The 21,228-nt window shown below is 55.7% G+C and overlaps 4 protein-coding genes and 1 long non-coding RNA gene across 11 annotated transcripts; 3 read left to right on the top strand and 2 right to left on the bottom strand.

Moving 5' to 3' along the window:
* Window positions 1–287: 287 nt before the first annotated feature.
* On the top strand, window positions 288–3,614 carry GALT (galactose-1-phosphate uridylyltransferase). The gene is made up of 11 exons (XM_020898330.2): window positions 288–402; window positions 690–859; window positions 1,140–1,215; window positions 1,306–1,354; window positions 1,480–1,609; window positions 1,761–1,817; window positions 1,973–2,095; window positions 2,376–2,508; window positions 2,611–2,694; window positions 3,007–3,161; window positions 3,443–3,614. The coding sequence occupies exons 1-11, from the start codon at window positions 378–380 to the stop codon at window positions 3,521–3,523; spliced, it is 1,083 nt and encodes a 360-aa protein (XP_020753989.1). The 5' UTR covers window positions 288–377; the 3' UTR covers window positions 3,524–3,614.
* Window positions 3,615–5,425: 1,811 nt separating this feature from the next.
* IL11RA (interleukin 11 receptor subunit alpha) lies at window positions 5,426–14,608 on the top strand. Of its 4 annotated transcripts, none has more exons than XM_070459589.1 (14): window positions 5,426–5,530; window positions 8,435–8,534; window positions 8,827–8,887; window positions 9,890–10,059; window positions 10,169–10,283; window positions 10,434–10,466; window positions 10,552–10,718; window positions 11,406–11,569; window positions 12,611–12,752; window positions 13,030–13,149; window positions 13,268–13,364; window positions 13,612–13,694; window positions 13,900–13,938; window positions 14,206–14,608. In XM_070459589.1, the coding sequence occupies exons 2-13, from the start codon at window positions 8,435–8,437 to the stop codon at window positions 13,914–13,916; spliced, it is 1,269 nt and encodes a 422-aa protein (XP_070315690.1). In that variant the 5' UTR covers window positions 5,426–5,530; the 3' UTR covers window positions 13,917–13,938; window positions 14,206–14,608. The 4 variants fall into 4 exon arrangements, with proteins under 4 accessions (XP_070315690.1, XP_020753999.1, XP_070315691.1 ...); XM_070459590.1 differs by lacking the exon at window positions 13,900–13,938 and adding an exon at window positions 6,344–6,401 and having other exon boundaries at window positions 5,500–5,530; XM_020898340.2 differs by lacking the exon at window positions 13,900–13,938 and having other exon boundaries at window positions 5,427–5,530.
* Window positions 14,609–14,687: 79 nt separating this feature from the next.
* CCL27 (C-C motif chemokine ligand 27) lies at window positions 14,688–17,595 on the bottom strand. 3 transcript variants are annotated; one of them, XM_020898344.2, is made up of 4 exons: window positions 16,039–17,595; window positions 15,328–15,464; window positions 15,058–15,190; window positions 14,688–14,864 (listed from the first exon to the last, which is right to left on the bottom strand). In XM_020898344.2, the coding sequence occupies exons 2-4, from the start codon at window positions 15,395–15,397 to the stop codon at window positions 14,717–14,719; spliced, it is 351 nt and encodes a 116-aa protein (XP_020754003.1). In that variant the 5' UTR covers window positions 15,398–15,464; window positions 16,039–17,595; the 3' UTR covers window positions 14,688–14,716. The 3 variants fall into 3 exon arrangements, with proteins under 3 accessions (XP_020754003.1, XP_070315692.1, XP_020754002.1); XM_070459591.1 differs by having other exon boundaries at window positions 15,328–16,127; window positions 16,251–17,595; XM_020898343.2 differs by having other exon boundaries at window positions 15,328–17,595.
* Window positions 17,596–18,406: 811 nt separating this feature from the next.
* LOC110140079 (uncharacterized) lies at window positions 18,407–19,425 on the bottom strand. Of its 2 annotated transcripts, none has more exons than XM_070459592.1 (4): window positions 19,407–19,425; window positions 19,000–19,067; window positions 18,693–18,752; window positions 18,407–18,569 (listed from the first exon to the last, which is right to left on the bottom strand). In XM_070459592.1, the coding sequence occupies exons 2-4, from the start codon at window positions 19,044–19,046 to the stop codon at window positions 18,413–18,415; spliced, it is 264 nt and encodes an 87-aa protein (XP_070315693.1). In that variant the 5' UTR covers window positions 19,047–19,067; window positions 19,407–19,425; the 3' UTR covers window positions 18,407–18,412. The 2 variants fall into 2 exon arrangements, with proteins under 2 accessions (XP_070315693.1, XP_020754007.1); XM_020898348.2 differs by lacking the exon at window positions 19,407–19,425 and adding an exon at window positions 19,338–19,406.
* LOC110140080 (uncharacterized) lies at window positions 18,947–20,895 on the top strand. Its single transcript, XR_002314657.2, has 2 exons — window positions 18,947–19,152; window positions 20,508–20,895. It is a non-coding gene; the product is annotated as an uncharacterized lncRNA (long non-coding RNA).
* The last annotated feature ends 333 nt before the right edge of the window (window positions 20,896–21,228 follow it).

Here is a 21,228-nt window from a genome sequence, read left to right as displayed (position 1 = left end):
TGAATGATCAAATGAATGAGTTAATGCAGCAAAGAAGTCTTTTAAGCATCCTGGAGCTGAGGGATCTGTAGTAAGCAGTTTCACAGAGGCTGTTTCAGGGTAGTTAGTGGCTTTGGCCCTAGAGTGGGATCATCAAAGTCGCCCCCTGTAGGGGTAGTCAGTCCTGAGCCCCGCCCCCAGGTGGCAGGGCGGACCCTCGGGCTGTCACGTGCTGGCGGCTGTCCAATCATCGAGGTCGGGGCGGGACCGGACAGACGAGGCGATGGGGGCGAAGTGAGCAGGCTCAAAGTTCCAGACGATACTTCCCCCCCGGTGGCCTCCAGTCGCGCCGCGCAGCGTGTCCTGAGAAGCGCCAGCGGGCGTTAGAGGCGGACGCCATGGCCACAAGCTTCCGGGCAAGCGGTAACTTCAGGGCGGCCGGGACTCGCTGGGACACGAAACTGAACCCTCCCCTTCCTTAGGAAGGGGCCGTCCCTGCCTGCTGGTCGGCGCGCCCACCGGTCCAGGCACGCGCGGCGAAGGGACACGCCGGTGTTGGGGCTGCAGGCTGATTGGCGCTGGGAGCGCTCAAGCTGCGGCCTTTAGCTCTTGAGCAGGGTGGGGCCAAGAGCGTGCATCCGAGCTTGGGCCTTCTGCAGGGGAGAAGGGGGCGGAGAGCTGTGTGACTGATCTGGACTCTCTGCCGCCAGAGCATCAGCATATCCGCTACAACCCGCTGCAAGATGAGTGGGTGCTGGTGTCAGCGCACCGCATGAAGCGTCCCTGGCAGGGGCAGGTCGAGCCCCCGCCTCTGACGACAGTACCCCGACATGACCCCCACAACCCTCTCTGTCCGGGGGCCACACGGGCCAATGGAGAGGTCAGTCTTTAGATCCTACATCTGCAGGCTTGGCGGGCGGTGGCGGGGTGGGAGTAGGGGAAGTAGCTCCGTCTCCTTTCCCTTACAGCTTCCCTTCACCCCACAGAGGAATGGACCCTAACCCTTCACCTCACAGTGGGAGTGGACCTCCTTCTGGGTCATATCCCACCAAATCTTTCTGACCTCAGAGTGGCCTTCCCCACCTAGTTATAACCTTGAGACCCACCGGATGCCTGGTGGCACGGGCCACCGGAGGCTTCTAGCCCGTCCTTGTCTGTAGGTGAATCCTGACTATGAAGGCATCTTCCTGTTTGACAATGACTTCCCAGCTCTGCGGCCGGATGCCCCTAGTCCAGGTAACCTGGCTCTGGATGCTGTTGGGGAGCAAAGAGGTTGTACCTTGTTGGGGGACTTCTGCTGCAGAGAGTGATACCCCTTTATCTTAGGACCCAGTGATCACCCCCTTTTCCAAGCAGAGGCTGCTCGAGGAGTTTGGTAACAATGAATTTCTACTCTTACACCCTTAAACCTGGGGCCTGGACTGAATACTCGGATTGGGCCCTACCCCCAAACACAGCAAGCCCTATACCTAAGTCACCTCTCCTTCCTTCACCACCTAGTAAGGTCATGTGCTTCCACCCCTGGTCGGATGTGACACTGCCACTCATGTCAGTCCCCGAGATCCGAGCTGTCGTTGATGCGTGGGCCTCAGTCACAGAGGAACTGGGTGCCCAGTACACTTGGGTGCAGGTCTGTGAGGTTGCTCCCTCTACTAGATGGTCAGGGAAGGGGTGGTACAGTTTGGTTCTGGGAATTGGCACTTTTATTTCCATGGGCTGTGGTCGGGAGGGGTTGACTTGGTATCTTTTTGGCTATAAAGCTCCCTACTCCTACCTCGTAGATCTTTGAAAACAAAGGAGCCATGATGGGCTGTTCTAACCCCCATCCCCACTGCCAGGTAAGAGTGTGAGGGGCTTCCATAGATATCTGGGCTGAGTCCAACCCAGCACTGTGGGGTGGGGAACCGGAGTAAGGGAAGGGCCAGAGGACGTATGCTACTGATGTGGAGGCTCAGTGGGTGAGGGATCTACCTGCTCTTCTGCCCCTTGACAGGTGTGGGCCAGCAGCTTCCTACCAGATGTTGCCCAGCGTGAGGAGCGATGTCAGCGGGCCTATCAGAATCAGCATGGAGAACCCCTGCTCATGGAGTACGGCCGCCAGGAGCTGCTCAGGAAGGTGGGAGAAAGCCAAATCTTGTGTCCCTAAGAAGCCCCTAGCCTCACCCCAAAAGGAGAGGTGTGTGAAGGAGAAGGGTAGAAGGGAAGTAGCAGAGGGACTTGCTAGGAAGACACAGCAATAAGCTAAAGGAAAGATAATGAAGGCTTAGACTAGGGTGGTAGTGATAGAGGTGGTGAGAAGCCATCAGTTTCTGCATAGGGTTTTTGGTCTTCCCTTACCTGTTTGCTGGCTTCCTCACGCCCACCTTGATGACATCATTTCCGCTGGGTTGGCCTAGGAACGTCTGGTCCTAACCAGTGAGCACTGGTTAGTTCTGGTCCCCTTCTGGGCAGTGTGGCCCTTCCAGACACTACTGCTGCCCCGCCGGCATGTGCGGCGGCTGCCCGAGCTGACCCCCGCTGAGCGTGACGGTGAGTCTCCCAACTGGGCCCCTGGGGCCAGGCTTTGGTGGGGGATGGCTCTGGTGGGGACAGCATCTGCGCCCCAGGCTGAGAGTCAGGCTCTGATTCTAGATCTATCCTCCATCATGAAGAAGCTCTTGACCAAGTATGACAACCTATTTGAGACATCCTTCCCCTACTCCATGGGCTGGCACGGTGAGGCTTCCCGAGTACCCATGTCTATCCCCAACGCCATTTCTGGGCTCCTGGGTCCTGGCTTAGTGGACTGCCACTCCCAGCAGGCCTTGGGACACTTGCTGGGGAAGCCTTTAGAGTAGATATGCCGGAACTGAGAGTGGAGGCGCGAACTTAGTGAAACTATGTCTCTCAGTGCACCTTCCGGTGCCTTGTCTCTCTGGCAGAGAATGCTGGAAGATGTAGTTTTCAGGTACCTGCTATGGTTTGGGGAGCTAGGCTGAAAAACTAAGAAAGGACCCTTCCCAACCATCTCTGCCTTCTTTTTATCAGGGGCTCCCACAGGATCAGAGGCTGGAGCCAACTGCGACCACTGGCAGCTACATGCTCATTATTACCCTCCACTCCTGCGCTCTGCTACAGTCCGGAAGTTCATGGTTGGCTATGAAATGCTTGCCCAGGCCCAGAGGGACCTCACCCCGGAGCAGGTCAGGACTTGGAACACCCTGGATGCTTGGGTCCCCTGTTCTCTCCTTTCTCCTCTAGGGATCCCAACAATCATGACCCTGAAAACCCCCATAACTTGGGTATTCCTGGGGACTCCAGAGCTGCTCAGCTCCTTCATCTCTGGCTATTCCAGCAGTCCTTCTCACCAACCTCCCCGCCCCACACACCCTTCCCAGTGTCTAGTGTCTTCTCACACTCAGAACTCCATACCCCATTCTGGGCAAACATTACCGTCCCTAATTATCCCCTTTCCCCCTTCCAGGCTGCAGAGAGACTAAGGGCACTTCCTGAGGTTCATTACCGCCTGGGGCAGAAGGACAGGGAGACAGCAGCCATCGCCTGACCACGCTGACCACAGGGCCTTCTGCCTGCGGACCAGGGCTTAGAGTTTGGGCAGATGTGGGATCAATAAAACTATGCTTCTCAAACTTTAATCACATATTCTAATGCCAGAGGAGTGTGAACTCTGATCCCTGGGGGTCTGGGGTTAAAGGCTGAAGGCATAGCTCCAGCCAGAACTTTTCTTTGTCAACTTTTTTGCTTACTCAGTCACTCAGTTGTGTCTGACTCTTTGCGACCCTTTGGACTGTAACCCACCAGGTTCCTCTGTCCATGGGATTTTTCAGGCAGGAATACTGGAGTGAGTTGCCATTTCCTCTTCCAAGGGGATCTTCCCGACCCAGGGATTGAACCCACGTCTCCAAGAGATGTGCAAAAATTTAAGAGTGCGACCTCCCCACCTCTCCTTCGCCCCAAATCTCTGAACAAAATTAATACTCAATGTCGTGTGTGGCTTATAGAGTCTTTTACTCCTAGGGTAACTAAGGCAGCCCAGTTTAAAATTTTTTAGAATACTTTGTTCTTATCTTTAGCTGAGGCTTTGGGAAAACCAGAGCCTCCCTTGCAAAATCCCTAGGGTGTCAACTCACCAAGCCTGGGGCTGAGGGTTTGGTGGGCATCAGGCGAGGAGGATCCTAGTCCCAGTGGTCAGTGGCCAGGCCCTGGGCTGCCTGCCAGAACCCTGGCTTTGTGAGCGGCTGCATCTTGGCTCTGCTCCAGGCCACAGGGGCTGAATGGGCGGGCAGGGAACGTGTACGTGGCTTTTTGTCCTTGGCCTTTCCAGACTCCCACATGCAGCATGTATGCATAGTGTCTGCACACCTCTGTTGCCCCTGTGCCCCAGTCGTTGCAGAGGACAGAAGACAGCCCTGGCAGGGAGGGGCTGCCAGAGTTAGGAGCCCTGAGGCCTGGAAGGAGGGCATGGTTCGCAGTGACCCTGGGTCCAGCCCCGCTTCTCTGGACCTGTTTTCCTGGCAAGACTGTAACTGCGGCAATGACAAGTCATACAACCCAGGAGATGTGATGCACCTAGGGTCCTCCAGACATTTAGGTGAAGTCAGGAGCTTGTGAGTGATGCAGGAATGGCCAGAACACTTTTTGTCTTCTTTCTTTCCAAGGGAATTGAGTCTCCGGGAGGGGAAATCACATCAGGCAGTACTGTAATACCGTGATCCAGGAGAACCTTTGTTGCCTTCCAGCCCCTGGTCCTGTCTTCCTAAAGACCCTGGAGGGGAAGGGTCAACTTGGAGTGTTACCCTATTTTGAAGAAGCTCAGACAAACGTGGCACACATTTTCCTTGAGCCCCCATTGACTGGGGAATGGAACCCTAGATGGGCGGCTAGTTTCTTAAGACATACATTCCTATCACACACACACACACACACACACGCACGCACGCACGCACGCACGCACGCATATTTGATCCTACACCTTTGAATGGCCTGCATTTTGGAGTCATCCGGGGAGTTTTAAACAGTACTGATTTAATTGGAGTGTGGCTTGGCGGTTATAAAACCACAATGTCCAGCGACGTTTGAGGCCCACCGCCTTAACAGCAGTCCACCTCCTTGTCTTATCTGGAGTCAGGGGCACCTTCAGCTTCCCCGGTCACCTGCCCAGCAGCTCCTAAGCCACAAAACCTGAGGCTTTGTTTGCGGACGGCTGGGAGGGGGAGGGGCCTGGGAGCTTCGGGTCCCGCGGTCCCAGGAGGAGGGGCTTTCGGGGCCCGGACCCAGGAACCCAACTCCACGCTCTGTCCCCCGGCGGCAGCCTCCTCAGTCCCGGACGGGACAGGAAGTGTCCGGCCGAGGTGGGGGTGGAGGTGATTGGCAGTTGGAGGCTCCAATGGGCCGAGACCCCCCCTATTTTACCCTGCTCCTTCCATTGGCGCCTGGGCGGAGCCGCCCCCACGGCGGGGCCCCAGGGCGGGAGGGAGTCGAGGCCGGGGCAGAGGGCGAGGGCGAGGGCGAGGGCGAGGGCGGAGGGCGCTGGCGGCGGCGGCCGCGGAAGGTGAGGCCTGATGGGGCCGCGGGTGAACTGGCGGGAGCCTGGCCAGGAGAGGGCGGGGCAGGGGGGTGTGGGATTGAGCGACTGACGGACTGTCAGTGTGCGTGCGTGTGTGTGTTTGTGTGTGTGTGTGTGTGCGCGCGCGCGTGTGAGACTTCCAAGGCTGTGTGTGACGATGTCAGTGTGCGAGACTTCACAACAGAGTCGCTTGGTGCAGATGTCAGCTACCATGCCTGCGGGTGTCGCTGCGCTTGTGGCCGAGTCTGCATGTGGCTGTGCGGGTGTGCGATTCCGTGTGCATGTGGCTGTGCGGGTGTGCGATTCCGTGTGCGTGTGTCAGTGTGCGGTGTGGGGGCAGAGGCTGGGTCAAGCGTTTGTGCGGTGAGACGGCCCGTGAGCACACCGGGGCGACTGTGGTTTGGGAAGGTCTCTGCGAGATAGGAGATCGCGTCTGCCAGCGTGAGAGTGCCTGGCTGGGTTTGTGTGTGCTCAGGTGTGACTTCAGCCGTGGCCGAGTAAGGATGGGACTTGCACTCCACGTGTGTCCTATGTCCTGACTGTTAGACTGGGGAGGGGTGGAGCTGGGTTTGCATCTTGGGGACCCACTTCTGTAGGTAGCTGATGACACTGACCTTTCTACTCAGTGGCCTGCGTGGACAGACCCATCCCAACACACTTCCCTTCCCCTTCTTTTAGTGCTCCTTTGTCACTGGCCCCTTGATCCTTATTTTCTGTTTCCCTGCCCGACTCAGTTTTCTATGTCTTTTTCTCTCCCTATTACTTTCTTCCTAGAGCTCACACTCTGTATCTCTTCAGTTTCGTCTCCCCAGGGATCTCTGCTAAGAGCCCCTTGGAAGAAGAGGCTTAAACCCTGGTGAGGATTTGCTCACAGGGAGTGCTGTGACCCCCATCCTAGGGGCGGAGTGCTAAGTGTGTGTGTGACTGTGCAAGGAAGACTTTGATGTCTGTGTCTTTGTGCGTGTCTGGGAATGTGTAAGTGTACATGTCTCAGTGTATCGCTGTAACTGTGAGTGGCTGTATCTGAGAGTGTGTGTCTGAGGGTAAGTGTGGGTCTTGTGAGTCTGGCACCAGGGACCAAAGGCATTTCCTGGTGCTGGGGCCTGGAGAGGAGAGGAGGGAGGTGAGAAATGGCTGGAACGTCCAGGGGAGGAGGAAGCTGGACTCTTTGGCTTTTCTTTGTATCCCTCAAAATGGGGCCTCTCTTCCCCTTAAAACACAGCCAGCTGTACCCTAAGGAAATATTTGCTGGGAAGCTAATAAGAAAAGAGTGGGAGCACAAGTGTGTGTCTGCTTTTTCGTTTGACTGTGTCCACGTGTGTTCAGGGGAGTGTCTTTGTTGATGGTGCCTAGGGAATCCCCCTGTGAGCCTGGCCGTGAGAACACAGGGAACCTCTCACTGACAGGGACAGAGCAGCCCTCCTTTCTCTGGCTGTGCCTGGCTGTTTCTGTGGCTTCCTTTCCAGACTTGGGGGAGGCCTCTTCCCTTCCCAGGGCCTTGGGTGAGAGGGGGTGGGAGGGGAGGCGGGAAGAAGGGGAGGGGGCCTGGCTAGGGGCCGGCGGAGCTGCGGGGGTGCAGAGGGGCGGGGGCAGGGAAGGGGAAGGAGGGGACGATTCTGGGGTCGCAGAACTGAGTGGAGCTGAGACGGTACTGTAGCTGGTGGGAGGAAGTCCTGGAGGCCATGGACAGTCAGCCACTGGGATCACCGAGGTAGGGCAGGGCTGAGCAGGGTAAATGTGGCTGGGGGGCTGGGGTGAGCCACTGGACACCCTTGGACAGACACACAGACACTTAGAGGTCCCTGCTCAGTTCTGTGGGTGGGGGGGATTTGGGCTCTCCCTCTTCTAGAGCCCTTGCCTGGGGCCCTTTCCCCATCTGTCCCTTCTCCTGCCCCAGTTCCCACCTCCCCACTGCCTTCCTCCTCCTGTTTTCTCCCAGCCTGAATCCCTCTCTTGTAGCACTCCAATCCCCCACTCATATACAGTTGGTTATGTTTTCAGCCTTTGTGAGATCCTGCTGCCCTAGCCCAGCCCTCACCGCCTCCCAGTTCTGATCTCTGGACACCTCTGGTCCCATGGCCCCCACCCCAGCCTCCTGTTCCCCCAGGCTCCTAGCTCCTCTCAGCCTCCTCTCCCCTCCCGCCACCCTGTCTCCATCTGCTGGCTCCTCGCCCACCCCAGCCTCTGGCAGCAGCCCGGGCATCTGGATCTGCTTAACTCTGCAGCCTCAGCCTGCACCCTAGCCCTGTCCAGCCTCCCAGGCTCGAGACCAACAAGATTCCAGAGTCAGGCTCAGAGGAGCGGCCCAAATAGCCAGAGCAAGGGGCCAGGCTTGGCAGCCAGGGCAGGGCTTGGCCTCCTGGCAGGGGAGCGGGATGGGCTCAGACCCACCCTTATCAGTCCCCGCCCCAGGGTGACAAGGGCGGCCACAGGTCAGTCAGAGGCAGCGGCTGTCCCTGGGCCAGGTGGGAATGGACACGAAACTCCCAACAGCTGGATTGGAGGAGTTAATGGGAGTGATGGAGCCTGAGCCAGCGCTTGGTGCCAGGGGTGGGCGCCAAGGGTGGTGCGGGGGTGGGGGGGGGCGGTGCTGGCAGAGACTCTTGCCTCCGGCTTTTGTTCTGGGCCCTAAGCCCATGACTGAGAAGGAGGGTGTGATGGTGTGTGATGGTGTGTGTGTGTGTGTGTGTGTGTGTGTGTATACTCACACACAGCACTAGGTGTATGGTGGAAAGGGGACCTTACATCAGAGCCTCCAATGATGTCTGATAACTTTACCCCACATGGAACCTCTTCCTCCTAGAAAGCCCCAGTTTGAAAGTGGAGGAGGCAGGCTTTAGCCTCCCGTCTTGGACATGGGGTATCTCTGACCTTGCCTTTCGCCCGCAGATGAGCAGCAGCTGCTCAGGGCTGAGCAGGGTCCTGGTGGCCGTGGCTGCAGCCCTGGTGTCTGCCTCCTCTCCCTGCCCCCAGGCCTGGGGCCCCCCAGGTGAGAAGAACCCTGCTCTATGACCCCCAACTCTGATTTGTGATGCCAGCAGCACTGTGGCCCCTTCTCAGGCCTGTCCCGTGACCCTCCCAACCGCTGACATCCAACCTGGCAACAGTCCCTCTCTACCCTGCCCTTTGAGCTCTGTCTTCAGATTATAACATGATGCTTTGACCCTATGACCCCACTCGGGTCTTAAAAGTTCCCCCCTTATCCTGTCACTCTCACAAAGGGTGGGGTAGGATGGGAGAGAGGGAAAGGAAGAGCCTCTGCTCAGAAGTGCCTTCCGCAGGGGTCCAGTATGGGCAGCCTGGCAGGGCCCTGACGCTGTGTTGCCCTGGAGTGACTTCTGGGTAAGTGCTCCACCGGCCTGTTGGGCTGATGGAACCCTCTCACGATGCTTTCTTGGCCTTTCCCAGTCCTCAGACCCTCCCATCCTTGCCCCTTGTATCTGTAACCTTCACCTCTCTGTCTTAACCCTCAAACCATCCTTGTTCAACCGGACCCTCAACCTACATGTACTGAGTGCCTGCTAATTGCCTGGTCTATTCTAGCTAGACCTGGGATACAGCAGTGCACAGGCCAGGCAAGATGCCGGGTAGTAACACAGCTGCAGGGCAGAAAATCAGAAGGGAGTGATGTGGAGGAGGCGAGCTGAGTGATCCCTTCTTAAGGTCATCAGGGAAGGCCCCTCTCAGGAGGTGATATATATATGTTTTATTTGGTTGCACTGGGTCTTAGTTGTGGCATGTGGGGTCTAATTCCCTGATGAGGGATCAAACCTGGGGCCCCTTGGGCCCCCTGCATTGGGAATGTGGAGTCTTAGACACTGGACCATTAGGGGAGTCCATAAAGAGGTGATGTTGAAGGTGATTTCTGAAGGTTATGGTATAAGCAAGCATTCCTGACAGAGAGAACAGCCAGTGCAAAGCCCTGAAGTGGGAGTGAGTTCCATACTTTTTAAAAAAATCAGATTTGTAAACTTTTACAATTTATTTATTTTTGGCCATGCCCTGGTTTGCAGAATTTTAGTTTCCCGACCAGGGATCAAACCTGGGCCCTCAGCAGTGGAAGCACAGAGTCCCAACCTCTAGACCACTAGGGCATTCCTGAGCTCCACAGTCTTGAACTGAAAGAAGCATAACCTAACTGAAGTGCAGTGGTGGAAGGGGAGAGAGGGGGGTGATGAGGAAGAAAAGTGAGCTGAGGGCTAGAGCACCAGGGGCTTTGTAAGCCAGCAAACGGAATTTGAATTTTACCACAAGCACACCAAGAAGCCAGGGGAGAGCTATGGCACGGTCTGACTCGTCCTTTGACTCTTCCTTCCGTCTATCATCATCTCATCTCACTCTCAGGGCCCCGGTGTCCTGGTTTCGGGACGGGGAGACAAGGCTGCTCCAGGGACCTGATTCTGGGCTAGGGCCCCAGCTGGTCCTGGCCCGGGCAGAAAGCACTGACGAGGGCACCTATATCTGCCGGACCCTGGACGGTGCACTTGGGGGCATGGTGACCCTGCGGCTAGGCTGTGAGTTGGGGAGGAGTGCTGTGGGGGGTGATTCGGGCCCAGAGGAAGACCTCTGGGATGGGGAGGGCCTGGGAACTTCGCATTCCCCAGCTGCACCCTCTGCCTCTAGACCCTCCGGCCCGCCCTGTTGTTTCCTGCCGAGCTGCCGACTACGAGAACTTCTCCTGCATCTGGAGTCCCAGCCAGGCTAGCGGTTTACCCACCCGCTACCTCACCTCCTACAGGTGTGTGCAGCGTCGGGTGTGTGTCCCTGTATGTTTGGGTGTATAGCAAAACGTGGGTGTGGGTGTAGGTAGGGAGGTACTGAAGGAGGCCGGAGAGAGAGGGAGGACCCTCCTTTCCTTCCTGACCTCGGATGACCTCTCCCCTGTCAGGAAGAAGACTGTGGCGGGAGCTGATGGCCAAAGGTAGGACGTGAGGGGGAAGCTGGGGGCTCCAGCTGGATCCCGCAGCGAGCATTTCCAGAGTTCAAGACCACATCCTTCCTCCTAGGATGAGTCCATCCACAGGGCCCTGGCCATGCTCACAGGACCCCCCTGGGGCGGCCCGCTGTGTAGTCCACGGGGCAGAGTTCTGGAGCCAGTATCGGATCAATGTGACGGAAGTGAACCCCCTGGGGGCCAGCACCCGCCTGCTGGATGTGAGCTTGCAGAGCATCTGTGAGTACCCAGTCCTGGAGGGCTCCCCAGATCCCTACCACAGAGACGCCAGATGGGACCTCAGAGTATAGATACCCCCATAATTCATAACCCTCCTCCTGCTGGGCTCCCACACAGTTTCCTCCCAGCACAGGTCCATTTCAGCACACAGATGGCCCCCAGCGAGACTTCGGAAGAATCCAGAGATCAGAACCCTAGGAGGCTGGGTTACATCAGCTTCAGGAAGCTACTGCCACCACCCCCTGCCCTTACAAGTCCTTCCTGGCTGCCCAACCCCAGTGCTGCCTCTCTGCTTCCAGGCCCAGTGCTGAAGGCAGCTCCATCTCACATCCTCCCTGCTCAGTGGAAAGCCCTTGCTGGCTTCCTCTTGATCTGTGTGTGGGAGGGGATCACGAAGGCTCTGGCTGGAATTTGGGCCAACTCATCTTCCTTGGAGGGAAAACAGCTCACTCTTTAACTCACTCAACAAACATTTCAAAAATCCATCCTCAGATAACAGGGATGACAGATAAATCCTGAGCCTAAGGGATGATCAAGCCGAAGATTTCCCCAAGTTCCTCCGCAGTGCCTCCCCTCCGGGACTCTTAGGCACACACCCGCCTTCCCTTGCGGGGTGATGGGGGAAGGATGAGTACTTCTCCTGTAGCCTGACTTTGTGTCCCCACCTCCCCTTCCACCTGCCCTCAGTGCGCCCTGACCCGCCCCAGGGGCTGCGGGTCGAGTCGGTGCCTGGCTATCCTCGCCGCCTGCGTGCTAGCTGGATGTACCCTGCCTCCTGGCCCCGCCAGCCCCACTTCCTGCTTAAGTTCCGGCTGCAGTACCGCCCAGCACAGCATCCAGCCTGGTCTACGGTGAGGCCTTGGCGTGCGCCCTGGTCTGGGGCTGTGGGTCCTGTCTCTAGTTTCCTGTTGCTGGCGTTCTGCATGACCAGATCTGGCAGGTCACTGATGCCCCCTGGGCTCCCCACCTACAGAGCACTCTCCCTAGGCTAGGCCTTGTCACAGGGACTGCGCCTCCGCCCAATGCCCTCCAGGGCTGTAACTGTTGTCAGCCCATCTGCGGGTAGATAGCAGTGACTTTTTAAAAATAACTTTTCTAGGAAAGGGAGGGCCTTTCACCCAGAGGCACACACACTGATATACTCATGTGTGAATAAAGGTGAATTCCCACCTCTGGAGGTGGCAGAGATTGGCTAGCATCAGGCCCAGTGAGCTGCTGCCTCAGATAATCCAATATTTACTGAACACTGCCAAGCACCGTGCTTCACATTTACTGTCTCCTTTAGTGGGCTTCCCTGGTGGCTCAGAGGTTAAAGCGTCTGCCTGGAATGTGGAGACCCCGGTTCTATCCCTGAGTTGGGAAGATCCCCTGGAGAAGGAAATGGCAACCTACTCCAGTACTCTTGCCTGGAGAATCCCATGGAGAGAGGAGCATGGTAGGCTACAGTCCATGGGGTCGCAAAGAGTTGGACACGACTGTGCGACTTCACTTTCTTTCTTTCTTTCTTAGGTGTACTATCTCCTTTAGGTGTATACATGTACTATCTCCTTTAGGTGTATTCACCTCTATTTTACAAATGGAGAAACTGAGGCACAGGGAGAGGCCCATGTTCACTCAGTAAGTGGTATAGCAAAGATCTGAATCCAGGCAGTCATCCTGAAATCACAGCCTATCTACAGAACCACCATGCACTTCTGTCTTGTGAACGCTAGGTGTAGATCTGACACCACCAGCCACCCTGTATGAGGCTCAGAAGGCTGCATCAGACTGACAGGGACAGGACTGGGAGGAAAGGGTGCTTTTTGCAGACTGAGGCTGGAGTGGGGTGGGAGGGCAGGAAGGCTGAGTGCTTATAACTGGATAACCTGCCAGGCAACTATCTGCACTCCCAGGTGGAGCCAGCTGGATTGGAGGAGGTGATCACCGATGCCGTGGCTGGGCTGCCCCATGTCGTGCGGGTCAGCGCCCGGGATTTTCTGGACGCTGGCACCTGGAGCTCCTGGAGCCCCGAGGCCTGGGGGACTCCAAGCACCGGTGAGACACAGAGCCTGAGGAAAGGGCAGAGGCCAAGCCAACTAGTATCTCTGTCTGCAGGGACTATCTGGCAATTGCCCCGCCCTAGCTTAAGCCCCGCCCTAGCTTTTACCCTGTCTCTCAGCCTTTACCCCTACTTACTGGCTCTGCCCCTTCAAACTCTGCCTCCTAGGCACCGCAGGGCCCAACCCTGGCCCTGGCCTCTCCTGGCGCCTGGCAGGCCCTGGCCTCTGCCCCCACCCGTCGTGGGCAGTTCTCAGGTCTTATCTCCCTCCAGAGCCCCTACCGAAGGAGATACCAGTTGGGGACCAGCAGCACACACAGACAGAGGAAGAACCTCAGGCGGACAGCCCTGCTCCCCCAGGGCCGTCCCTTCTACCTGACCCTCGGCCACTTGGTGAGCTTGAGCAGATGGGCAAAGGTGGGAGAGAATGACAAAGCCCCAGGGAAAAGGGGACACCGAGTTTGGTCAGGCAGGCTTGCTCTTGCAGCTGACATGTGACCCTCCGCCTCAGACCATAGAGACCCCCTGGAGCAGGTGGCTGTGCTGGCATCTTTGGGAATCTTCTCTTTCCTGGGACTGGTGGCTGGGGCCCTGGCATTGGGGCTCTGGTAAGTGACTGGCCCCTTAGCCTCTGATCCCACACAAATGCTCTGATACCCACAGACCACACCCATTCCAGCCCCTCATGACCCCAATCCCAGCATATCTGATTCTAGAACCATTCCTCCTCCCTCTTCCACTCCCAACTTCATGATTCTACTCTTTCTTCTCTTGACCCTTTACTAATAAAACCTATTTGGAAGAGTCTGAGATGCCCCACATTGTTAGGGAGACAACTTCTTTTTTGTGCTCTAGGCTAAGGTTGAGACCAGATGAGAAGGATGGACCCCAAAAATCTGGGCTCTTGGCCCCAATGATTTCAGTGGACAAGCTTCCAGGTGAGTGTGACATCTGGGAGGTTTGGACTTGGGAGATGTGTGATCTTATTTTGACTGTATGGATTAAGAGCCACATGCTTTAATCCTCATAAGGGTTTTGGGAATCAAAAGGTGGGTCTCCTCATTCTTATGACTTCCGGACTCAGATGGGCCTTTCATTCTTGAGTCCCTGGGCTTAGAGTTGGGTCTCTTCTGTCTCTTGCAGGATGCTGGGGCTCCTAGATGGGACTCCTTCATTTTCAGGGTATTATGCCCAGAGCTGGATGTCCATCTTTATTCTTGGGGTATCTGGATCCCCTCCCCTATTCTTGATGTGCCTGGGCCCAGAGCTGGATCCACTTCCTCATCCCCAGGGTGTTGGGGCTTACCCAAAAGTTGGCAGCTTACCCAATAGGTTGCCCTATTCATTCTTGGAGTGTTGGGCTCATAACTGGGTCCCCTCCCTCATTCTCAGGGAATCTGGGACAAGATCTAGTCCTACCATCTCCCTTGATTTCCCTCTTTCTTGTAGGAGTCCCAAACCTGTAGAGGACCTTGGAGGCCTTCAGCTGATTCTACCTATAATGCTGGTGTGGATGGATGGACAGATGGAACCCAGGCAGGACAGCAGATCCCCATGGAGGCGGGTTCTCAGCTGGAAGTTCTGTTTGGACCCATTTCTATGAGACTCTGTGTTCCCAACTTGCCAGCTGAAAGGTGCCTGGACCTCTGACTTTATCCCAGAGCTGGAGGTCTACCTGCAGAATGTGTGTAGATGTGTATGTCTGTGTGTCTCCAAGTGTATGTGAGGCAGGGGACATGTGTTCTCTGCATGTATGTATATAGGTACCTGGTGAGTGTGTGTGGGTCTTATGCTCTTGGCTTTGCCCCTGGCGGGAGTTGTGAGGGTGTGAATAAAGAGAATGAGGAGGTTCTGTCTGTTGACATGTCTCACAGCTCCAGATTCAGGACTCACAGGAGACTGCATCGAACTTGGAGACCACAGTCAGAGAATATTGTGCATCGCTGCTTTATTACTTTGGCTACTGGGGGTCCCAGCCCATTTTCCCTATGAGCTCCAAACTCTGGTTGGGCTGAGTTCCCTGGAGCCTCTTCCCTTGGCGCTCAAACCACCGAATCAGGCTGCGGTTCTGGGGGTGGATGCAGACCTTGCGTTGAGACAGGTGAAGCCTGGGAAAGGAAAGGTTCAAAGCCACGGTCATAACTGGGGGGACGAGGGTGAGACCCAGGAGTTAAGAGGCAAAGGCCAGATGAAAACCTGAGTTGGCATCAGAATTAGCAATTGGGATGGGGTTGAGATCAGCATCCAGAGTTGGGACTGAGGTCAGAGTCAGGGACAAATCGGGGCAGAGTCAAAGCTCACACGAAGGCCTGGAGGTGACAGTCCCCGTCAGCTTCCTGAAGTTCCACTCGGATGACCCTCCTCAGTAGCTTGTTTGGGAGTGGCTGTCGGTAGAGCTGAGTACAGCATGCAGGGCTGAATGGCAGTAGCAACGCTAGGGGAACAGGACCGTGTGTTCAGAGGGCTTCTGACCCCAAACTCCATCAGAAGGCTGGAGGCTGGGCTTCCTGGGCCCCTTCCCCTCCATCCCAATCACCCAAATCCGGGCCTTCTAGACCTCCACTCACTCACCTCCTCCAGGGTCTGGGCTCAGGAACAACAGGAACAGCAGGAGGCCGCTGGTGGGCGAGGGTCCCTTCATGATGCTCAGCCTGGATGCTTCCTTCTCTCTCCTCCTTCCCTACCTGTTATCTGGGTGCCTTTTATACCTGGGGCACCAGGTGAGTCAGCCGCAGGTGAAGATGTATTGCTCATCTTGTGACATTCCTGGGCTCTAATTACCACAGACCCCTGTGCCACAAACCCCTCCTTTTTTAGGACTGCCGTTTCCCATGGGCTTCTAAGTTCTGGGCAGAGAAGCTGGGGAGATGGGTTATGCACGTGGGGGCCGATGGTACAGTAAGGGGGGCAGAGGATCCATAGTGGCATCCAGTGAGGACATTCACACTCATACCTGTAGTTATCCATTCACAGTCACACCTCAGTCACTGGATCAACCTCACATGGTCAGACAACCCCAGACGGAATCATATAGCCTCAGTTATACTCAAAGTCCCACTCCCACACAGTTCTGTTTTCACAATCATCCCACCACACTATCACACTAGGATACCCAAATTCTGATGGGGGCACTGTCGGTAGGGTGGGAGCACAGGGCAGGCTGGCACCAGCTTGCTTTCGTTTTCCCCTCCCTGTTTCCTGTCCTAGCCTGCTTGTCTTATCAGCAGACATTGATGGGAATGGGTCCCGAAAGCAGACCTTTTGGCTGAGGAGTCGTCTCACCTGGGCCAGTCACATTCAGAGTGAGAAGCTGGGAGGAGTCCCTTTTGGGTGGTAATGTGGTGCCTTGGGGATAACTGAGGTGCGGGTTGCTTTTCCCAGGAAGATGAGACAGAGGAAGGATGAAGTAGATAAGAGCGCACATGAGGGAAGATCAAAGTTCTTTGGTGCCAGGTTGCTGCTGTCAAACAGGTAAAAGACCCAAGAAACCTTACCTTCCTGTTTTTGCCAAGTCCTGTTCCAGAGATGCCAGCCTCCTACCAGCAGGGGCCTGGGGCTTCCAGTCCTTGACTTTTTGAGACATCAGATTCCAGAGCTCAATTATCTCTCCTTTATTCTATTCAAATTCCTTTTTCTCTCTATTGTTGGCCTGGAAGAACTGCCCCCCACCCCCACAACCAACCCTTACACCCTTTGCATCCCATACTCTTGCTAAAACCCCAAGCTCCCATCTCCTTCCTGTCCCTTCTCTTTTAATCCTGTATCCAGCCCTTACCTCCTCTTCCCCTTAATCCCTCCACCCCAATGCAAAACTATGCCTCCTCTTCCTCCTCCGGTCCTTTCCAGGAAGCTGAGACCAGCAAAGGGTGGGGGCAAGCTGCTAAGTTTAGTGCCCTGGGCACCTTGAAGAATTTTCCTATCTCGGTCTGGAAATTTCAACCCTCCTGTCCTGCTCTCTATGTGAAACGTAAACTGAGTCATAACCCAATAATCAGCCCTTATCTGGTTGCTTCAGGGATGCGGTCTGCAACCTTGTGCTCTGGGACCAGCTACCTACCCTCTGTGGGGCAGACCTACTCTTGGGACAGGGACTCACACTCCCCTGGGCATCTTCCTTCTGCACCAATCAGAAGGGACCATCAGCTCCCAGAATAGGGACTAATTCCCTACCAGGCCGAACAACTCGAGCTTCTCCTCATGCTCCTGTCCAGGTTAAGGCTCAGAGGTCCTTCCCTAGAGTCTGTTTTGTGATATTTAGGAAGTCTGAGTATCCTGAGGATTCTGAGGTTTAGGTCCAGGGTTGGATAGGGTACTCCACTTGGGTCAGGGTTCTTGATGCAGACATTGTGAGGAAATGCCTCAACAGCCTGTGTCCATTCTTGAGGGTGGCCATAACCTAGAGGTCACTCATCTTGGAATTTCTAATACCAGAGGCCTTAGAGTCTCTCACCCACCCTCCAGTCTGGACTTGTGCCCCAGAGCTTGGGTGCAGCCACTAAGGCACCATCATCTTGTCACAAATCTTCATCAGCTGGCTGTCTGTCACACACTGTGTAGTCTTTCCCAGACCAGTCAGTCCAGAGGGCTTGGAAGGAAGAAACCAAGTCTTCCAGATATGTACCCATCTCTCCCCTCTAGCTTCTCCAAAGACAGGGCCAGCTATAGCCTGCTATGGCAGGGGCGGCCCCAGGCTGAAAGCCAGCTCTGCCCCCACTCACAAACTGAGCTCTCTCTTTACCTTAATTCTTGGTGCCCTCCCTGGTGCTGGGGCGAGTCCCTAATTGAAAGCAGGTCCCCAAGGAGTCCCTGACTCTTCATCACTTTAGGAACTAGTGGATTTCAGGCCAAATAGATGACAAGACAGACAAGGAAGGTAGGGAGCAGGGGCCACTAGGTTCTCCTAAGGAGGTAACGTGGGGGACTGATGCCAAGAATCTTTGTACTTCATTTATTTATTTATTGGCCGTGCCACACTGGCATGCAGGATCTTCGTTTCCCGACCTGGGACGGAACCTGTGCTCCCTGTGGTGGGAGCACACAATCTTAACCACTGGACCATCAGGGAATTCCTTGATGTCCATTATCTTTAAAACTGGGATCAGACTGGAGGAGCCAGTAGCTGGGGTGTTAACTGTAGGAAAGACCTTCAACAGTTCTAAGTCATTCCCCTATGGCAGGCTGACAGCACAGCTTCTGTAAATCTTTCCCTCCTCTCACAGCATACTTCCTAAAACTATGGACTTGAAAAATACTTTAGATCCTCTCCCAGGAGAAGATTCTTCAGACACTTGGCAAAGTCCTGTCTAGCAGGAAGGTGGCAGCAGAGAGCTGCGGTTGTGAGAATTTAGGGATGCGGGGATCTGGTTGGGAGGAGGACCAGGTCAGGGTTATTCAGTTCCCTCCATACAGGGTACTCAGAGTGATGAGTGTGTGTGTGGCGGGGTGAGGGGTTAGGTGGTGGAAGGCAGTCATTGATAGTAAGGGGATGTTGATTCTGGTGAGGGGCCGTTAGGAATAATGGGAGCCTGTACACGGAGGGGCACTCTATCAGGGAGAGAGGCCCCGTCAGTAAGGAAACAGCCAGCGTGGCCAGCGGCTCCCGGCCCGAATGGCGGCAGCGGCGGCAGAGTCAGGAGGGCGGCACGGTGGCTCTGGTTTAAATCTTTAATGCGCCGGCTGGCTGGGCAGTGGCTGCAGGGGTGCGGCGGGGGAGGCTGCGGCCGGAGCGCTGGGGAGCAGTGCCTAGGCCGCTCGACAGACAGCTCATCAGGCCCCGCAGAGGCTCCAGCTTCTGCTCCCGAGGGTGCGCCGAGCTGTGGGGCGACCCGACATTGGCATGAGATGGGGCGGGAGCTCCCAGCTTCCCCCCGATCGGTTCTCCCGGACTGAGCTTCGCCCATTCCCCGGGCGGGTCCGCGGTATCGCAGCCCCCTCACCTCCGCTCCCTTCGCCACATGCGCAGCCAGGGGAAAAAGTAGAAGCAGCCCCAGTAGATCCTGCAAAGAGAAGGCAGAGCCGGGCGGGGCGGAGCGGGGCTGACCCCACAGACTCCGCCCCTTGGACGCCTGGCCCCCTCTCTTGGAAGGTTCCGCCCCGCCCCCTAGAGGCGGTTCTCGATAGCCCACGCCCCTAAGAGGCCCCACCCCTCCCGCTTCTCCCGCCCCCAAAGAACACGCGCCCTCCCCACCCCCCCACGCCGGAGCGGCTAAGGTTCCTCCTCCGCAGAACCCCGCCTCCACTCACTCCTCCTCCGCCTCCAGCGCCACCTCGTATCTCCTCAATCCCGACATGTCCTGGGTTCCGAACGTCTCCTGGGGAGCGGCATGATTGGATCAAGAATTCCCCAACCCCAGGTCCCCTTCTGTCATTCCGTGGACAAGACTGACTTGTTCTCGGGTAATATGAGACAGGTGCCCTGGGAAGACTCGGGACAGGGTTGAAGATCTGGGAAGCACTAGACATTAAGGGATTGGGAGGTCGGTCACCTCGGGGGCATGGGGCATTTAGGTGGATAGGGCTTGGAGGTCATAGGGCCGGGATATTTGGGGCCCCGGGTGAGGATTTTCGGGGGATAGGGTCACCTGCAGGGGGGCTGAGGGGTCGGCGCAGCCTAAACGCCCACCCTCCCTGGCTCCACCCCGGAAGCAGACCTTTACGTTTTGTCACAGTGGTAGCGTCACGCTCTAGGGGTGGGGCTTACCTATTACCCGGAAGGGGCGGAGCCATAGCATCTCTTCGGAGGAGGCGGAGACCAGATGTCACATTAGGAGGTGGAGCCAGAGCCTTTGTCTAAAGCGGGGAGGGGGTGGTGTGGGGAGAGTAGGTACTTATTACTAAGGTGCAGGGCACAGAGCCCTCTTTTATAAGGATGGAGCCAGATTTTGGAGCTCCGCCCTGGGATGACGGAGACATCAGCACCAGGCAGCAAGAAAAGAGCTTTGGGTCGCTGTCCTGTACTGTTTTACCAATGCCCTCTCCCCTCCATCTTGGCTTCTGCTCTGACAGTTGCCTTTCTTGTCTGACTCATTCTATATATATGATACTGGGCAGAGGAGGACTAGGTCTCCAGAGAGGGCCCAGTCTAGACAGGCCAGGCTGTAGGAATACTTGTTGGCTGAGTGGCACGGGTCAACAGCCATTCCTCTCTGAACTGAGACTCCGTTTCCTGAGATTTTTGTTTCTGCAGTCATATAACCAATATTTAGTGACTACTCTGTGCTGGGAAATGTGTGTGGGCATGAGGAAACAGCAGTAAAGAAGACAGGCACAGATTCTGCCCTCAGAGAGCTTATCATCTGGGTTGGACCTGCACAGGGTGGGGTGGGAGTGGGGGTCAAAAAAGACAATAAGATCACATAGAGGAAGCTAGCTGGCTGGGGGCTGGAGAGGCTATTGGATTGAAGTCAGGAAAGAGCAATTAACTTAGTGTGGGAGGTTGGAAATAGCTGCCTTAGTTGGTCTGGGGAGTCTGGGAGAGAGCCTTGTGGCTGGACAGTATGGGAGAAAATGACCAGAAATGAATGAAATAGAAGTTCCCTTAAGCTGAAGTGTGGAGAATGAATTCACCTCTCCTCTTCCCACCACCCCACACTCTTTTTCCCCTCTTGTACCTATCTTCCCCTGCCTGGACTACATACAGACAGGTGACAGACAAATCCATTGATGCCAGTTGGAAGCTTTGCAGTCTGGGTGTGGAGAAGCTGTGCCTTTACCACACGCATCCTCACTAACACTTGCTCTTACACCCACAGTGACACTCCTGCCCTGCTGCAGCCGAGTCATGTCTGCAGGAGGCCTGGTCCCCACCACTTTGGTGATTCACATCCCTTCACTCAGATGCAAGACTCTGTCTATTATATAATAATTTGGCCTTTGTCCCTATTCCTGAAAGGGAGACACTAAAGCTTTGGAATATCCCAACTAATACAAGTTCTTTGTTATTTGTGAGCCCCTTGGGTCACACCTGAATTTATGCTAAGAGACGAGGTGACTTGGGATAGAGGCTGGTCAGCAGAAAGACCAACCATATCATTGCAGAATTGAGGCTTTGAGCCAACCTGTCTGGGGAGATTGAGTTATGTCACCAACAATTCATTCTTGCCTGTGTATGAAATCTCAGTAAAAATTCTGGACATCAAAGCTTGTGACCTTCCTGGTTGGTGAACATGTACTGTTGATGAACATGTACTGGGAGGGTGATGTGCCCTTTGTGTCTCCGTGGGAAAAGAGCATGGGAGCTCTGCATTGAAATCCTTGTGTGTCTTTCCATTTGGGTATTCCTGATTTATATTCAGTTCAGTTCAGTTGCTCAGTCGTATCCGACTGTTTGCGACCCCATGAACCACAGCACGCCAGGCCTCCCTGTCTACCACCAACTCCCAGAGTCCACCCAAACCCATGTCCATCGAGTCAGTGATGCCATCCAACCATCTCATCCTCTGTCGTCCCCTTCTCATCCTGCCCTCAATCTTT

The sequence above is a fragment of the Odocoileus virginianus genome, chromosome 31 (assembly GCF_023699985.2).
Source record: "Odocoileus virginianus isolate 20LAN1187 ecotype Illinois chromosome 31, Ovbor_1.2, whole genome shotgun sequence".
NCBI lineage: Eukaryota > Metazoa > Chordata > Mammalia > Artiodactyla > Cervidae > Odocoileus > Odocoileus virginianus.
Note: the sequence above shows the minus strand (reverse complement) of the source record. Positions and strands in the feature narration are given on the sequence as shown.

What these genes read in the sequence shown, in the direction of transcription:
- GALT (XM_020898330.2), top strand. Translation starts at nt 378, where the DNA reads ATGGCCACAAGCTTCCGGGCAAGCG. An exon ending in CACAAGCTTCCGGGCAAGCG is followed by an intron (nt 403 to 689) that starts GTAACTTCAGGG and finishes CTCTGCCGCCAG; the next exon opens with AGCATCAGCATATCCGCTAC. An exon ending in CCACACGGGCCAATGGAGAG is followed by an intron (nt 860 to 1,139) that starts GTCAGTCTTTAG and finishes CCTTGTCTGTAG; the next exon opens with GTGAATCCTGACTATGAAGG.
- IL11RA (XM_070459589.1), top strand. Translation starts at nt 8,435, where the DNA reads ATGAGCAGCAGCTGCTCAGGGCTGAGCAGGGTCCTGGTGGCCGTGGCT. An exon ending in TGTGAGCTTGCAGAGCATCT is followed by an intron (nt 10,719 to 11,405) that starts GTGAGTACCCAG and finishes ACCTGCCCTCAG; the next exon opens with TGCGCCCTGACCCGCCCCAG. An exon ending in CTGGGGGACTCCAAGCACCG is followed by an intron (nt 12,753 to 13,029) that starts GTGAGACACAGA and finishes ATCTCCCTCCAG; the next exon opens with AGCCCCTACCGAAGGAGATA.
- CCL27 (XM_020898343.2), bottom strand. Translation starts at nt 15,397, where the DNA reads ATGAAGGGACCCTCGCCCACCAGCGGCCTCCTGCTGTTCCTGTTGTTC. An exon ending in GAGCCCAGACCCTGGAGGAG is followed by an intron (nt 15,191 to 15,327) that starts GTGAGTGAGTGG and finishes CTGTTCCCCTAG; the next exon opens with CGTTGCTACTGCCATTCAGC. An exon ending in TGTCACCTCCAGGCCTTCGT is followed by an intron (nt 14,865 to 15,057) that starts GTGAGCTTTGAC and finishes TTCCTTTCCCAG; the next exon opens with GCTTCACCTGTCTCAACGCA.
- LOC110140079 (XM_070459592.1), bottom strand. Translation starts at nt 19,046, where the DNA reads ATGTCGGGATTGAGGAGATACGAGGTGGCGCTGGAGGCGGAGGAGGA. An exon ending in GCGCTGGAGGCGGAGGAGGA is followed by an intron (nt 18,753 to 18,999) that starts GTGAGTGGAGGC and finishes TTCTCTTTGCAG; the next exon opens with GATCTACTGGGGCTGCTTCT. An exon ending in ATGTGGCGAAGGGAGCGGAG is followed by an intron (nt 18,570 to 18,692) that starts GTGAGGGGGCTG and finishes GTCGCCCCACAG; the next exon opens with CTCGGCGCACCCTCGGGAGC.